We start from the raw sequence: 18,348 nt of genomic DNA, 5'->3' as shown, positions 1-18,348 counted from the left end.
TTAGAGAAATGCAAATTAAAACCGCCCTGAGATATCATCTAACCCCAGCGAGAATGGCCCATATCACAAAATCTCAAAACTGCAGATGCTGGCACAGATGTGGAGAGAAAGGAACACTTTTACACTGCTGGTGGGACTGCAAACTAATACAACCTTTTTGGAGGAGTGTGGAGAAACCTCAAAGAACTAAACCTAGACTTCCTGTTTGATCCTGCAATCCCATTACTGGGCATCTATCCAGAAGGAATAAAAAACCTTTTATTGGAGGAGGCGGAGCAAGATGGCAGCCGAGTAACAGCTTCCTTGCATCTGGGCACCGTGAGTCTGGGGAGATAGGACTCCAGGCATCTCTGGCTGGTGGGATCTGCCTGTCATCACCCCTGAGAGGATACAGGGAGTCAGCGAGAGACTTCTGGACCCCAAGAGGAGGACTAAAACAGTGGAAAACCGGCAAGTGGTCGCGTGTGTTCAATCCGTCTAAACCCGCCCGCAACTGTAAGTTCAGTAGCAGTGAGACTGCAAACCAGAAAGGCCTTACCTGTGAACTGTTTTGGTGTCTTTGGACTTGGCACTCAGCTGAACTGCCTTGGGGAGAGCCTGAGCGGGAGTGCGGAGAACTTTGGCCTTTGTCTAGGGCCCCAGTCTGAGGCGCTGAGCCAGACGGAGCTAATAGTGTTTGGCTCTGGGTCACAGGCAGACATTGTGAGCGATCTGCCCTGGCAAGCTCCGCCCTCAGGGTCGCAGAGCTGGAATTGGGTGGGAGCTGGTAACCCAGCGACCAAGTAGCCTAAGGGCGGGGTCTGAGCCGCCTTGCAGCCCTAACCCTCGGGGGCAGAAGGAGACCAGTTTTGACACACAGGGTAAGTGGATAGCCACTTCAGCAGTGATTCCAGCGACAAGCACTTCCCTGAGAAAGCTTCTGCTCAGTAAGTGAACAAGTTCAAAGTGCCTTTTAAGTGGGCTGAAGAGAGATTTAGGGTGTCTACCTGCTGGGGTTTGAGAAACTAGCAGCCTCCAGTCGTATCAGAACTGTGATTAACATCTCATACCCCAGAAGACCACGTGTTGCCCAGACAATATTCAATAACATATACATACTGCTTTGTTTTTGGTTGTGTTTTTTTTTCGGTATGGTTTTTTTTTTATTTATTTTGATGTTGTGGATTGTTGTTTTGTTTTTTAAGTTCAACCTTTTCCATACAGATCCTTTTTCTTTCTCAATTTTTCTAGTTTAATTATAATTTCCCATTGCTGCCTATTTCAATAATTAGAACTTCATTTTTGTTAGTGTTTCTACCGCTATTATTTGGTTTTTCCAGCCAATTTTATCCCGTAAAGTTTTCTGTTTGCTTGTTTTGGTTTGATTTATAGCATTTTTGTCTTTCCTCTCTACTTGGTGGAGGTGGGGTACTGTGTCTGATCAGGTTAGCAAAGAGCTGCTGACCTCAAGGGAACCACCCCACTGGGCACCCCCAGAAGGTGTTTTTTTTTTTTTAAGGTTGTATCAAAGTACCCTACTGTACACCTATATTGCTCTGTCTCCCTCTTTCTGTGCCTCTCTTCTTTTTGTCAATATTCCTTTTACCCACCCCCTCTCCTTTCTCTATTTTTCTTTTTTTTCCTTATCACTTGGTCCTCCTTTCTTTCATCCCTTTTTTGCTCTTCAACCTTCTCACCCTTCTGGTCCTGTAACCTTAGTCCACAGGCACGAGAACTTAAAGAGCAAGAGGAAGTGAAAGGAAAATTAGGGCAAGGAAACAGATAAAAGAAATCACCCATGAGGAAGAATCAGCAGAAAACTCCAGGCAACATGAAGAACCAGTCCAGAACAACCCCGCCAAGGGACCATGAGGTAGCTACTGGAGAGGATTCCACCTATACAGAAATGTTAGAAATGACAGAAAGGGAATTTAGAATACACATGTTGAAAACAATGAAAGAAATGATGGAAACAATGAAGGAAACTGCTAATAAAGTGGAAAATAACCAAAAGGAAATCCAAAAACAGAATCAAATGAGAGATGAACGATATGAAGAATATAAAAAGGATATAGCAGAGCTGAAGGAAATGAAACAGTCAATCAGGGAACTTAAAGATGCAATGGAAAGTATCAGCAACAGGTTAGACCATGCAGAAGAAAGAATTTCAGAGGTAGAAGACAAAGTTTTTGAGATAACTCAGATAGTAAAAGAGGCTGAAAAGAAGAGAGAGAAAGCAGAACATTCACTGTCAGAATTATGGGACTTTATGAAGCGTTCCAACATACGAGTTATAGGAATTCCAGAAGGGGAAGAAGAATGCCCCAGAGGAATGGAAGCCATACTAGAGAATATTATAAAAGAAAATTTTCCAAATATCACCAAAGATTCTGACACACTGCTTTCAGAGGGCTATCGGACCCCAGGTCGCCTCAACTCTAACCGAGCTTCTCCAAGACACATTGTGATGAACCTGTCCAAAGTCAAGACAAAAGAAAAGATTCTGCAAGCTGCCAGGAGTAAGCGCCAGTTGACCAACACGGGCAAATCCATCAGAGTGACCGCAGACTTCTCTAATGAAACTTTCCAAGCAAGAAGACAATGGTCATCTACCTTTAATCAACTTAAACAGAACAATTTCCAGCCCAGAATTCTGTACCTTGCTAAGCTAAGCTTCAAAATTGATGGAGAAATCAAATCATTTACGAATATACAAATATTGAGGAAATTTGCCACAATAAGACCAGCTCTACAGGAAATACTTCAACCTGTTCTGCACACTGACCACCACAATGGATCAGCAGCAAAGTAAGAACTCAGAAATTAAAGGACAGAACCAAACCTCCATACTGATGCAAAAGATAAAACTAAGCAATGGACTCTCACCAAATAAGACGAATAGAATACTACCACGCTTATCAATTATCTCAATAAATGTTAATGGCTTGAATTCCCCACTGAAGTGACATAGATTGGTTGACTAGATTAAAAAACACAAGCCATCCATTTGCTGTCTGCAAGAAACACAGCTGGCTTCAAAAGACAAATTCAAGCTCCGAGTCAAGGGTTGGAAGACAATTTTTCAGGCAAATGGAATTCAGAAGAAAAGAGGAGTTGCAATCTTATTTTCAGATACATGTGGATTTAAAGCAACTAAAGTCAAAAAAGACAAAGATGGTCACTTTATATTGGTCAAGGGAAAAATACAACAAGAAGACATTTCAATCCTAAATATCTATGCACCCAATTTAAGTGCTCCCAGATTCTTGAAACAGACCTTACTCAGTCTGAGCAATATGATATCTGATAATACCATAATAACAGGGGACCTTAACACTCCTCTTACAGAGCTGGACAGATCCTCTAAACAGAAATTAAACAAGGATATAAGAGACTTAAATGAGACCCTAGAACAACTGTGCTTGATAGACGCATATAGAACACTCCATCCCAAAGATAAAGAATATACATTCTTCTCATCACCCCATGGAACATTCTCCAAAATTGATCATATCCTGGGACACAAAACAATTAACAACAGAATCAAAAGAATTGAAATTTTACCTTGTATCTTCTCAGACCATAAGGCACTAAAGGTGGAACTCAACTCTAACAAAAATGCTCGACCCCACCCAAAGGCATGGAAACTAAACAATCTTCTGTTAAATAATAGATGGGTGAAGGAAGAAATAAAACAGGAAATCATTAACTTCCTTGAGCATAACAACGATGAAGACACAAGCTACCAAAACCTGTGGGATACTGCAAAAGCAGTTTTGAGAGGAAAATTCATCGCTTTAAATGCCTACATTCGAAAAACAGAAAGAGAGCACATCAACAATCTCACAAGAGATCTTATGGAATTGGAAAAAGAAGAACAATCTAAGCCTAAACTCAGTAGAAGAAAAGAAATATCCAAAATCAAATCAGAGATCAATGAAATTGAAAACAAAAGAATCATTCAGAAAATTAATGAAACAAGGAGTTGGTTTTTTGAAAAAATAAATAAAATAGATAAACCATTGGCCAGACTAACGAGGAATAGAAAAGTAAAATCTCTAGTAACCTCAATCAGAAATGATAAAGGGGAAATAACAACTGATCCCACAGAGATACAAGAGATCATCTCTGAATACTACCAGAAACTCTATGCCCAGAAATTTGACAATGTGAAAGAAATGGATCAATATTTGGAATCACACCCTCTCCCTAGACTCAGCCAGGAAGAAATAGAGCTCCTGAACAGACCAATTTCAAGCACTGAGATCAAAGAAACAATAAAAAAGCTTCCAACCAAAAAATGCCCTGGTCCAGATGGCTTCACTCCAGAATTCTATCAAACCTTCAAGGAAGAGCTTATTCCTGTACTGCAGAAATTATTTCAAAAAATTGAGGAAGAAGGAATCTTCCCCAACACATTCTATGAAGCAAACATCACCCTGATACCAAAACCAGGAAAAGACCCAAACAAAAAGGAGAATTTCAGACCAATCTCACTCATGAACATAGACACAAAAATTCTCAACAAAATCCTAGCCAATAGATTACAGCTTATCATCAAAAAAGTCATTCATCATGATCAGGTAGGCTTCATCCTAGGGATGCAAGGCTGGTTTAACGTACGCAAGTCTATAAACGTTATCCACCATATTAACAGAGGCAAAAATAAAGATCACATGATCCTCTCAATAGATGCAGAAAAAGCATTTGATAAAATCCAGCATCCTTTTCTAATTAGAACACTGAAGAGTATAGGCATAGGTGGCACATTTCTAAAACTGATTGAAGCTATCTATGACAAACCCACAGCCAATATTTTACTGAATGGAGTAGAACTGAAAGCTTTTCCTCTTAGAACTGGAACCAGACAAGGTTGTCCTCTGTCGCCTTTACTATTCAACGTAGTGCTGGAAGTTCTAGCCAATACAATTAGGCAAGACAAGGAAATAAAGGGAATCCAAATGGGAGCAGAGGAGGTCAAACTCTCCCTCTTTGCTGACGACATGATCTTATACTTAGAGAACCCCAAAGACTCAACCACAAGACTCCTACAAGTCATCAAAAAATACAGTAATGTTTCAGGATATAAAATCAATGTCCACAAGTCAGTAGCCTTTGTGTACACCAATAACAGTCAAGATGAGAAGCTAATGAAGGACACAACTCCCTTCACCATAGTCTCAAAGAAAATGAAATACCTAGGAATATACCTAACGAAGGAGGTGAAGGACCTCTATAAAGAAAACTATGAACTCCTCAGAAAGGAAATAGCAGAGGATTTTAACAAATGGAAGAAAATACCACGATCATGGATGGGAAGAATCAACATTGTTAAAATGTCTATACTTCCCAAAGCAATCTACCTATTCAATGCCATTCCTATCAAAATACCAACATCGTACTTTCAAGATTTGGAAAAAATGATTCTGCGTTTTGTATGGAACCGGAAAAAACCCCGTATAGCTAAGGCAGTTCTCTGTAACAAAAATAAAGCTGGGGGCATCAGCATACCAGATTTTAGTCTGTACTACAAAGCCATAGTGCTCAAGACAGCATGGTACTGGCACAAAAACAGAGACATAGACACTTGGAATCGAATTGAAAACCAAGAAATGAAACTAACATTTTACAACCACCTAATCTTTGATAAACCAAACAAGAACATACCTTGGGGGAAAGACTCCCTATTCAATAAATGGTGTTGGGAGAACCGGATGTCTACATGTAAAAGACTGAAACTGGACCCACACCTTTCCCCACTCACAAAAATTGATTCGAGATGGATAAAGGACTTAAACTTAAGGCATGAAACAATAAAAATCCTCCAAGAAAGCATAGGAAAAACACTGGAAGATATTGGCCTGGGGAAAGACCTCATGAAGAAGACTGCCATGGCAATTGCAACAATAACAAAAATAAACAAATGGGACTTCATTAAACTGAAAAGCTTCTGTACAGCTAAGGAGACAATAACCAAAGCAAAGAGACAACCTATACAATGGGAAAGGATATTTGCATATTTTTAATCAGACAAAAGCTTGATAACTAGGATCTATAGAGAACTCAAATTAATCCACATGAAAAAAGCCAACAATCCCTTATATCAATGGGCAAGAGATATGAATAGAACTTTCTCTAAAGATGACAGATGAATGGCTAACAAACACATGAAAAAATGTTCATCATCTCTATATATTAGAGAAATGCAAATCAAAACAACCCTGAGATATCATCTAACCCCAGTGAGAATGGCCCACATCACAAAATCTCAAAACTGCAGATGCTGGCGTGGATGTGGAGAGAAAGGAACACTTTTACACTGCTGGTGGGACTGCAAACTAGTACAACCTTTCTGGAAGAAAGTATGGAGAAACCTCAAAGCACTCAAGCTAGACCTCCCATTTGATCCTGCAATCCCATTACTGGGCATCTACCCAGAAGAAAAGAAATCCTTTTATCATAAGGACACTTGTACTAGACTGTTTATTGCAGTTCAATTTACAATCGCAAAATGTGGAAACAGCCTAAATGCCCACCAACCCAGGAATGGATTAACAAGCTGTGGTATATGTATACCATGGAATACTATTCAGCCATTAAAAAAAATGGAGACTTTACATCCTTTGTATTAACCTGAATGGACGTGGAAGACATTATTCTTAGTAAAGCATCACAAGAATGGAGAAGCATGAATCCTACGTACTCAATTTTGATATGAGGACAATTAATGACAATTATGGTTATGGGGGGGGAAACAGAAAGAGGGAAGGAGGGAGATGGTTGGGGCCTTAGTGTGTGTCACACTTTATGGGGGCAAGACATGATTGTAAGAGGGACTTTATCTAACAATTGCAATCAGTGTAACCTGGCTTATTGTACCCTCAATGAATCCCCAACAATAAAAAAAATAGAATTAAATAAAATTAAAAAAAATAACAAAAAAACCTTTTATTATTAAGACTCTTGTACTAGACTATTTATCGCAGCTCAATTTACAAGTGCCAAAATGTGGAAATAGCCTAAATGCTCCTCAAACCAGTAATGGATCAGCAAGCTGTGGTATATGTATAGTATGGAATACTATTCAGCCATTTAAAGAAATGGAGATTTTGCAGCATTCACATTAACCTGGATGGAGGTAGAACACATTATTTTTAGTGAAGCGTCACAGGAATGGAGAAGCATGAATTCTATGTATTCACCTTCGATTGAGGTCAATTAATGACACTGTAGGGCATGGGGGAAGGGGAGAACAGACAGACGGAGGGAGGGGGTGAGGGAAAGGAATAGAAAAAAAAAAAGAAAGGAAAAAACAGTGACTAATTCACACATAAGTTGGATTTAATTTTGACCAAAGTACATTACATGAACAATAATTTTTAATTCAACTTGTTAATATGTTGTTTAGGATATTGCATCCTCATTTATAAGTGAAATAATGCTTGTAATTTCCCTTTATAATAATATATTTTTTCCAATTTTAGTATCAGGTGTATCCCGATGAAGTAGAATGATTTTGAAGTATTTCTTCTTTTTCTATTGTCTATAAGATTTGGCATGATCTGTTTTTTTAAATTAGCTTTTATTTTTATTTATAAATATTAGTTGTCTATTTTTTGGGACTTTGGGGAAAAAAATAATAAGTTAACTGATGACTCCAAACTGAACCTCCGAGTCAAAGCATTCTATGATAGACATACTCTTATTTGACAATGTGAATGTTACTTTTTTTGCTTTATTATTATTATTGCTCAATATTTTGTTGCAGCAATTGTCTGATTTCTTTTCTGAATGTTTTTATCTTCGTTTGTTCTTTACAAGGTTTTGTTTCTAGTTCTCATCTTAAACATTGTTATTATTAATTTTTAAGCTTTTTTAATTTTGTGAAGGCAAAAAGTGGAAACCAAATATGTATAGAGAAAATTAAAAAGAAAAATTCCCACTTCTTGCTATTGATAGTTATTTAGTTCATACTTTTAATTTTTGTTTCATAAACAGTTTTTTTATTTTAGTTTCATAAACAGTTTTAACATGCGTAGTAATTTGACACAAACTTTTCACTAATAGTTATGTGTTTTGCAAAATCTTAACATTTTGTACTGATAATATAAGTACGCTCCTCATTATAACTGTTATCGTCTACTTTCTAATTAATATAGATGTTATCCTTGCAGGAATTCTGTGAACATTATGATGAGTCTTAATGGAGGAGGATAAATCAAGGAATAATTTTTTGTCTTTGAAGGTTGGCTGGGGAATTTTTAAAGACGAATTATTTGTTCGTTGCTGTTGGACAAGTGGGTGGAGCATGTAGAGATGTTCAGCAGAGCATTCTCCAAGTTGGCCAGTACTCTAAAAGAGAAAAACTTGTTGAAATTCTACGAAACATAGGTATTTTACATTGCTATAATTTGTGACATGATATGGATTTTTTTAAATGACATTTAAAAAATTACTACAGTTGTTTGTCATGACTTTTAATGTTTGTCTTAATTGTTTTCTCTTCCTCTAAATCTCTTTTATGAAAGATTTTCTGAGTAAATTATATAAAAACGTAGTCCTTTTTCTTCCATAAAGGTTGAAAATAGAATTTGAGACATAGCTTAACTATTCCAGCACAAGAATATATGGTTTTTGTTTTAGATAACTAGAAAGGCAGTGACATATCTTTGTATCAGGCTATTACTTTATCAAAAGCAGATTCTTGTTTTTGTGTTTCTGGTTCCTAAGTCTTGCTTCTTAAAGTTTCCCTGATTCATAGATTCAAAGAATTTTAGTGTTGGAAGAGACTAAAGGTCTAGTTCTGTTCCTTCGTATTATCTATGAGAAGAAGTTGTTTTCTTTTCCCTCAGAAAAACAATTTTCATTTTTAAAGTCATTTTTTGTATTGGCATGGCCTCATTTTGAGACTATAAATAAAATTATTGAATATAGTCATTTTAATACCTTCCTTTTGCTTCACAGGCTAGGTGTTTTTACTTTCCCCCATCCATAGCCATCCCCAATTGAGTAATTCTGTTCCAGCTGAATGTAATGTTGAGATAGAGGAATGAGAAAGCAGCAAATCAGCTCATTTCCAATAAGGAGCAAAAGGAAAAAAATGAAAGATAGTGATTTAGAAAGCATTTAAAGGCTTCTAATCTTCAGTTTTTCTGAATTTTATTTTTGAAAACCTTTTAAAAACCAAATAATTGAGTTTAACAAATGTTATTGTTTAGCTTCATCAAATGTTTCATAATGTATACTAAAATAACATATATAAATAACATAATATCTGTGAACCACGTATTGTTATACTCATTTTATGTAGGTTAACTTATTTAATTCTCAAAATAACCTTATGAGGTAGGTTTCAGTGTTTTCCCCGTTTTAGGAATGAGAAAACTGAAACACAGGTCAGCAATTTGCCCAGTATGAAGTGAAGCTCCAAATGCAGAAGAGGTTAACACCATGTGGTTTTGCTAAAGTTAGAACATTGTTCTAGTATAGTCAGCTTAAGTTTTATTTTTTTTTTTAATATTTGAACCTGTGGAATAAAGTTTGGAGAATAAGCCAAAAGAAGAGTGTTTTTTAGAAGTTTTGGTTTGCTCTTGAGAAAAAATCAAGGTATATGAGCACAATTAATATACTTCTATATTATTTAAACAGTTCAACTTTTTGTAGTTTAGAATTCATTCTTGTGTGTGGTTTTAACTTTGCATGGAATATTCACCCAGAATATCCTCAAATTTTACATACTTTTTCTTTATATAATTTATCTCCTTTTCTACTTTCACTTAATTATGCTGTTTTTCCCTTTTGCCTTTAAATGCATAGGTTTCTTTATTTTAGATTAGTATAACTAGCTACCTTTTTCATAATTTTAAATCAACAGAGTTCAACAATTTTATTGAGCTCTTTAATAACCAAAGGAACCAGTAAGATGTTACAGCTAGTTCAAAGGAGAATTAAAAGAACACATGTATATGTAGTAGGTTATTGAGAATACTAAAATTAATTTACAAATAGATGTAAGACTGGTCAGTATTCATAAGGCAATAATCGACTATATTTGAGGGGAAAATTTCATTTACATTTTTACTGAGAATAATTTGCTTTGCTATCAGTTGCACTATAGCTATGAAATTTTTAAAAGACTATAGAAGGCACAGATAACCCCAAGGGTGTGCTAGACACTTATGTTTTATCCATTTCAGAGTCTTCATGATTTTTCCTAATACCTATATCCATCTCATGATCATCATAATCTCAGATTAGTCTTCATCACAAAATGTTATCTTACTTGGCTTATTTATATCTGTGCAGCAAGGCTGTTCATTAACAGTATAGGCCTCCTTCAGTTTGTTCTGTAAATCTAAAGCCATACAGTATTGAAGTTACTAAAGTCACAAAATTAACTTTTGTCTGGAGTTTTCTTAAGGAATTTTAGATTGAACTTTTAAAGCCTCTATTATTTGATATCTGAAGGATAGGAAACTAAGTATTAGAAACTACTAGGTTTCACCTGCAGTACTAGAAATTTAAGTGAATTTTACTGAAAAGTGTTTCAAATTACCTATGGTTCCAGACCTATCAGGAAATGTGTGGCCTTCCTTACAAGCTGGGCCAGCTTATCCGGGAGGGCTTTGTAAGCATTGGTTCCATAAGGAAAACCAACCTTTGTTCTATCTACCATGCTATTCTGAAATACGAAGTCCATGTAAGACCTTAGTTGCATTATTAACTTGTCCAATTATATCCTGATAAAAGAGAGAGAACAGATTCTTATTGAAAAGATGCTGATAACTGCCAGAAAAGTAAGAAGTAAGAACTAAAAGTAAGAACTCTTAGTATAGAGTTTCTGAATTTGGGTTGATTGGAGTGTCAGCAGAAAGCGGGAGCAGATAGTATTTTAAAGTGTTTCATTTTAGTTTACAAAAGCAGAGTCCACTAAATTGCTGGGTCACAACTAGCTTAAGAAAAAGGCTTGCTGATATAACCAGTAAATAGAACATTAAAATGATATTAACAGTATTTCAAACGAATGACCACAATTAAATTTTTGCATTAGCTCCTTCAATACTTAGCTAATTCTTGTTTATTGGCTCGGTTAGGAATCTACTTTGGTAATTCTGCCTACTTCTACAAGGACTAGTCCAAGAAATCTCACTTAGTCAAACAATGTTTGTCAAAGCAACATTAATTTAGAACTTTCTGCCCAAGACTCTATTCTTGAAGTATTAGTTGTTTGAAGTGCCTGAGGCAGTCTTTTTTCACAAGGCTGAGAGTCTGTCCTCCTGTAAGGTACACGTTCTGATCTGTAGATGATAGCACTTTGGGCAAGCATGAAAAGAACACAAAAACTTTAGATATCTGACAGACTTCATCTCTGTGGTTAGTTTATGACTGATAATTGTTAAATGTAAGGGCTGAGGGAGGATTCATAATAATATTAGGGATAAAGAAAACTTTTATGACATGAAAAATAAAGCTAATAAAGCCATTTATTTTTCCCCCCAGAGGCAGGGTCTCACTCTGTCACCCAGAGTGACACCATGCCTGGGTAATTAAAAAAAAAAAAAAAAATTAGAGATGGAGTCTTGCTGTGGCGCCCAGACTGATCTTGAACTCCTGGTCTCGAGCAATCCTCCTGCCTTAGCCTCTTGAGTCACTGGGATTATAGGTGTGAGGCACCATGCTTGGCCTTTCCCCCCCAAAATACCTTTTTAAACAAAATATCTCAGATGATTGAATATTTTCAAAGAAGTAATCTGATTTCTGCAAATAGGTAGACATACATTTTTAATACCATAAAGTAATACTTTTATTCCAAAGTAAGTAGAGCCAGTAAGTGTAGAATAGGGTCCAGAGATCTATATTTTTATGAAATGCCACATAGAAGTGTGATGCATGTTGAAAACCATTGGAAGAAGATGCTAGGTTCAGTGAAGGAGAAAAATAAAGTTATAGACATAGAAACATTTTAAATAATAAGTGAAATTATGGCTGACAACGCTATACTGTTGTATCAATCAACATACCTTCAGGAAGGTATAGGAAGATGCTAGAAATAATTCATGAGTGGTTTTTTGCTTGTTTATTTTTTTGAGACAGAGTCTCACTCTGTTGCCCTAAGTGCCATGGCACCATAGCTCACAGCAACCTCAGAAACTCTTAGACTTGAGCAGTCCTCTTGCCTTAGCTTCCCAAGTAGCTGGAACTATAGGTGTATACCTCTACACCCAGCTATTTTTTCTATTTTTAGTAGAGACAGGGTCTCCTTCTTACTCAGGCCAGTCTTGAACTTCTGAGCTCAAGCAGTCCACCTGCATCAGCTTGGTTCAAATTCACATTTCAGATTGGGGTGCTCAATGAGTAAACATACTGCAAATATTCCAAAATCTGAAAAAATCTAAAACCAAAACACTTCTGATCCTAAGCATTTTGGAAAAGGATACCCAAACTGTATATTTCAAAAACATAGACTTTATGTGAGTTCCTGATGATCTGTAAATTCTCTTCCCTGGCCTTAGAATGTTTTTTTTTTTTTTTTTTTTTTTTGAGATAGAGTCTTACTACATTGCCGTCAGTAGAGTGCTTTGGCGTCACAGCTCACAGCAACCTCCAACTCTTGGGCTTAAGCGATTCTCTTGTCTCAGCCTCCCAAGTAGCTGGGACTAGAGGTGCCCGCCACAATGCTTGGCTGTTTTTTTGTTGCAGTTATCATTGTTGTTTAGCAGGCCTGGACTGGGTTCAAACCCGCCAACCTCTGTGTATGTAGCTGGCACCCTATTGACTGAGCTACAGGTGCCATCCCTTAGAATGTTTTTTACCTTCAAGAAAAATACTGTTCAAAATATCGTGAATGACTGGGCATGGTGACTCACACCTGTGAATCCTACCACTCTGGGAGACCAAGGCAGGTGGATTGCCTGAGCGCAGGGGTTTGAGGCCAGTGTGAGCAAGAGCAAGACCCTGTCTCTACTAAAAATAGAAAGACTAGCCAGGTGTTGTGGTAGGCTCCTGTAGTTGGCAAAAGGATCCCTTGAACCCAGGAATTTGAGGTTGCTGTGAGCTATGATGATGCCACAGTACTCTACCCAGGGTCACAAGTGAGACTTGGTCTCAAAAAAAAAAAAACAAAAAACTTACAATCAAGCTAGAATTGTTTTTAGATTCTTAACTGAGTTTAGCTCACAATGGAAAAATAAACTAATAACAACTAACAAAATTGATTTTCTGTCATTTGTTACCTAACAGAGAATAACTATAATTAATCCATTTACAGAGATCAACAAATAGTCTGATAAGAAAACTAAATTTATAGCTATTGCTGCCACCAATGGAAAATAGCATATTATTTTAACTAGAGAAGAAAGAAAGTAGAGAATTTCAGTCAGCAGAAATAAATTTTTATTGCTACTTGAGATTCACACTGGGAACCAAGAAAAGATGAACCAGGGCTTAAGCACTTGGTAGTGTTTGTTTGGTACCTGGTTCTGTCAGATAAGTCAGTTTTGATTGGGCATTTCGTCAGATGATCTCAAACTGTTGAAAATAATTGAAAACACAAGATCATCACTTTTAAATAAATACAAAATGACCATGACTCAGAGATTTAACTCAATAAATACTGAGAACCAGTTGCCTTTTTGATTTTGCTATTTGGTTATCTAATAGATATCTGAGGCTTAAATACCACCTCTAAACCAATATTTCTTGTGGTCTTCCCATATCAGTTAATGTTAATTCCATTCTTCCAGGTGCTCAGGCACAAAATATTAGCACCTTTGATCTCTTTCTTTAACTACACATATGATCTTTTAGCAAAATCCATTTGGTTCTGCTGTCAGAATATATCTAGAATCCATTAACTGCTCAGTGAAAACAAAGATAAGATCATGACCTTTCTCAAAACCCAATGGCTTCCCTTCTCAGAGTAAAACAGTTCTTTAATGGCTTTCAAATCCTCTGACTTCATCTCCTAATGCTCCCCCCACTCCAGCCACACTTTGCTCACATCTATTCCTTACATATACCACTCCTTTGTACTTGCTCTTCCCTGTGCCCAGAATGTAGAAGCCACATGAGGGCCTCTTTTCTGTTTTTTTATGAACACAAGGACACCATGTTTCAGCCTTATACTTTATTCTTCTCTTTGCCTTGGAATGCCCTTTCCCCAGATACCTTCACAGTTTACTGTTTGTATTTCTACTCGAATACCATTTGATTACCCTATCTACAGTACCTTCTCTGGACCCTTTATCCTGCTGATTGTTTGCTTTTTAGGTCTTAATGCATAACGTTTATTATTTACCTCCTGTCAGAGCAGGTGCTTCATTTCTGTATTTCCAAAACATAGACTAGTGTATTTAGTAGGCACTAAGTATTTGTTGAATAAATGAATGAAGTAAGCTGATGGGGAGAGAGGAGAGAGTGCCTATGAACAGTAGTATGTTTTTACTGTTATTAAGGCTATATATTATCTTAGCTAACATTTCATAGGGAAATTCTCTGTGTGGAAAAATCTTTGGCTCATGCTCAGATTTTTACTAATACTTAAATACTTTAAGCTAAGAAGTAAATACTCCTAAATGAGTTAAGACCCTAAATGAGATAAAGTTATCATTTAATTCTTTTCATATGTATATTTGGGGAATGAAGGAATTTGAATTAAGAGATAATGTTTGGAATGTGAACGTATAGAGTTTAGCAGCTCCAGGTGAGATGCCATTATTATGAACATCTCGAGCAGTCAAGACAGAATGAAAGACTGGCTTATCGTGGGAGGTATAGAGCTAGGACGTTTTTGGAGAGGCAGACGAGCAGACAAAGGGACTGAGACAAATTTGAAACTACTAAGTAGTTGGCAGGTAGATAACATTTACCTACCTAAATCTCTACGCCCTGGTGTTGGCCTGAGAGGAGAAAGGAAAAGGTAATTTTTAAAAAAATCACTTCACTGGAAATGTCTTTTTCTCTATCTTTGACATGCATTCAGGAAACATTTGAATTCCCCTCATGTACCAGGCCCCAGGCCTACCTTCCAGTGCTAGTAATACAAGTATAGCAGTGGATGAGGCAAAGTTTCCTATTCAAATACTCTCTCCCCTTCCCCTCCCCACTTTCCTTATTCTCTACTTTAAATGTTAATAATTTCATTGTTTTGTAGGTGAGGAAAGAACTATGGTCTTTGTTGAAACTAAGAAAAAAGCAGATTTTATTGCAACTTTTCTTTGTCAGGAAAAAATATCAACTACAAGTATTCATGGGTGAGTAGATTAATATGATTTCATAGTAGAATGACTTTTATTTGGCATTTTAAGACACATCAGTTTATAAGCATCAGCTGTGGCTCAAGGAGTAGGGCACTAGCCCCATATACCGGAGGTGGCAGGTTCAAACCTGGCCCCAGCCAAAAACTGCAAAAAAAAAAAAAAGACAAATCAGTTTATATAACTAATATGATACAGTCCTAGGATTAGGGTTCAGAATTCTCCCAAGATCTAAACTATTACTTTCCCCTCCCCCAAGAAAGAGGCAATACCTGAGAGGATCAAATGGCTGTTCTCCATCTTTAGTCTTAGTCTTTAGAAGAACAAAGTGGTGGGCAGTGGGCAAGATAAATGTTTGCCTTATCACAAGTAAGAACTTCTCAAGAGATCTCACTTAAAGAGCATCTGATTCTTATGTCTTAAGTTTTTCCTTTGTTAAATCTTATCTTTCTGATGCTGGACTTTTATTATTGGAGTGTTTAAGAACGTCATATTAACACAACTCTTTTTGCACATTAATGGATCTAAAAATTCTAATCATTTAGAGTGCTTGCTCAATACTATTTTTTGAGCAAGCATTCTAATCATGTGGTTGTATATATTTTTTTATCATGACTAGAAAGTGTAGTGATTAAGATCTGACATTTGTCATCTTTGAGTTTGTATTCTGGCTGTATGCATTGGCTGTTACCACATCTGTAAAAGGGGGTAATTGTTACAACTCAGTGTTACTGTGAGAATAAAATAAAATGGGGGTTTGGAGGAATTGTATAGTAAGTACCTGTTATGTGAGAAGTGGACATATTTAATATAATATTAATACTTAATATTAAATGCTGTTTCTACTATTATTAAAAAGAAATTTATATGTTAACTTCGCTGATTTTTCTTTAATGATTTTCTTAAGAGCGGTCCTAATACATGCTTGCTTTTCTTTCAAGTGATCGGGAACAGAGAGAGAGAGAGCAGGCTCTTGGAGATTTTCGCTGTGGAAAGTGCCCAGTTCTTGTTGCTACTTCAGTAGCTGCCAGAGGGCTGGATATTGAAAATGTTCAACATGTTATCAATTTTGATCTTCCTTCTACCATTGATGAATATGTTCATCGAATTGGGCGTACTGGTCGTTGTGGGAATACTGGCAGAGCTATTTCCTTTTTTGATCCTGAATCAGATAATCATTTAGCACAGCCTCTAGTGAAAGTACTGTCAGATGTAAGTTTTATAATTTTAAAACTGAATGGATGGTGTTCTTACTTCATCACTGAATGTAGATGTTTTATGCATATGTATATAAAAAGCAAAGTTTCTAATGTTTGAGATTTTACGCTGCATATGAAGGTTTTTTTTTTGTTTGTTTTTTTGTTTTTAGGCTCAGCAGGATGTTCCTGCATGGTTGGAAGAAATTGCCTTCAGTACTTACGTCCCTGGCTTCAGTGGTAGTACAAGAGGAAATGTGTTTGCATCAGTTGACACTAGGAAGGTTAGTTGAGGGGGAAAGTTCAGAACTTGGCTTCCACTTAACTTTTTGTAAATGTTATGCTTAATATTATGAAGTAACTGTACTACTTAATGATTTAAACCATTGTCTTCATGCCTAGAAGTTAGGTAATTTATTATATCTTTAAATTTTATCTACTTATGATTTTGGTGGTTTTTTTTTTTTTTTTGAGACAAAAGTCTCATTCTGTTTTCTGAGCTAGAGTACAGTGATGTCTTTGAGCTCACTGTAACCTCACACTCTTGGAGGAGGCTTTAGTCTCCTGAGCAGCTGGACCCTGCACCACCACACCCAGATAATTTTTTTTTATTTTTAATAGAGACAGGGTCTAGCACCACCTTTATACAGAAGCAATGAACATACTGGTTAAATATTTATGGTTCTTCATTGAAGTGTTTTTTCCTGGTTGCCTAACTAATGGCTTAAATCTTTTTCTGGAAATATTTTGTACATTTTAGACTTTTGCTTTGATAAGGGTCTTTTTTCAAATGAATCAAATTTAATGAAAATAAAGTTCTTTCTTTCTTTTTTTTTTTTTTGTAGCGACAGAGTCTCGCTGTACCACCCTCGGGTAGAGTGCTGTGGCGTCACACAGCTCACAGCAACCTCTAACTCTTGGGCTTACGTGATTCTCTTGCCTCAGCCTCCAGAGTAGCTGGGACTACAGGCGCCCGCCACAACGCCCGGCTATTTTTTTTTTTGTTGCAGTTTGGCCGGGGCTGGGTTTGAACCCGCCACCCTCTGCATATGGGGCTGGCGCCCTACTCACTGAGCCACAGGCGCCGCCCGAAAATAAAGTTCTTTATATAATCTGGGGAAAACATGGTGGAAAGCTTGAGTCCCTTCTTTCAATATGGGCAATATAACTTTAAAGCTATCATAAAATTAAATATTTCCTTTTTTCTTTTTTTTTTAAAGAATTTCCAGGGGAAGAGTACTTTGAACACAGCAGGGTTTTCTTCTTCACAAGCTCCGAATCCAGTAGATGATGAGTCATGGGATTAAAGCTAGAACATCCGTCAAGTCTGTGGTATAGTTTCGATGCACAGAAGAAAATAGTTTTGATTTTTGAATTTTTAACAGAAGTATGAAACCTGACATTCTCATAGCTCCGAATGTCCTTCTGTTTACACTCCCACCCTTAAAAAGAAATTCTTACTGACTAGTTATGTGAGATGCTAAAAGTTACAGCATTGCAGTTACTGAACTTTAACTGGTGTTAACTTGAAACATTAAAGCATTCTAAATGTCTTATTTCTAGTGTATTCTTCAGGGGTTTAGACATGTTTCATGTCTAAATACTAAGTCTTAGTATAGTGCTTAAAACAAGCAATAAGATATGATACACTTTTGGTTAAAAATTGTGTCTCATTTTTAGTTGAGCCTTGAAAACAGTAGTGAAGTATATCACTATAATGTGATAACATGATTTTCATGAAACAGAAGACTTACGCCTTTAAAAGTGATTTTGATTTTAGATCATCAGATGGGTGATGAAAATGGTTAAATGTTTGCAACGTGAGCTCTGTACTCAATGGCATAACAAATGTTTGTTTTTATAATATATAGACTTGCCTTGAAAATAAAGGATGAAACATGTTTCCCCTAAGTTTTCTA

The 18,348-nt window shown here is 36.6% G+C and overlaps 1 protein-coding gene across 1 annotated transcript in view; it reads left to right on the top strand.

Moving 5' to 3' along the window:
* DDX4 (DEAD-box helicase 4) overlaps window positions 1-17,982 on the top strand; it is an 89,913-nt gene extending 71,931 nt beyond the window's left edge. The window contains exons 17-21 of the mRNA XM_053596281.1: window positions 8,225-8,370; window positions 15,131-15,230; window positions 16,175-16,445; window positions 16,603-16,713; window positions 17,659-17,982. Coding sequence (XP_053452256.1) covers window positions 8,225-8,370; window positions 15,131-15,230; window positions 16,175-16,445; window positions 16,603-16,713; window positions 17,659-17,736 — 706 coding nt within the window. The 3' untranslated portion in view covers window positions 17,737-17,982. The remainder of the gene's footprint in view (window positions 1-8,224; window positions 8,371-15,130; window positions 15,231-16,174; window positions 16,446-16,602; window positions 16,714-17,658) is intronic.
* Window positions 17,983-18,348: the final 366 nt, after the last annotated feature.

This window comes from Nycticebus coucang, chromosome 1 (assembly GCF_027406575.1).
Source record: "Nycticebus coucang isolate mNycCou1 chromosome 1, mNycCou1.pri, whole genome shotgun sequence".
Classification (NCBI taxonomy): Eukaryota; Metazoa; Chordata; class Mammalia; order Primates; family Lorisidae; genus Nycticebus; species Nycticebus coucang.
The sequence above is the reverse complement of the archived record's forward strand: the minus strand, read 5'-3'. Positions and strand labels throughout refer to the sequence as shown.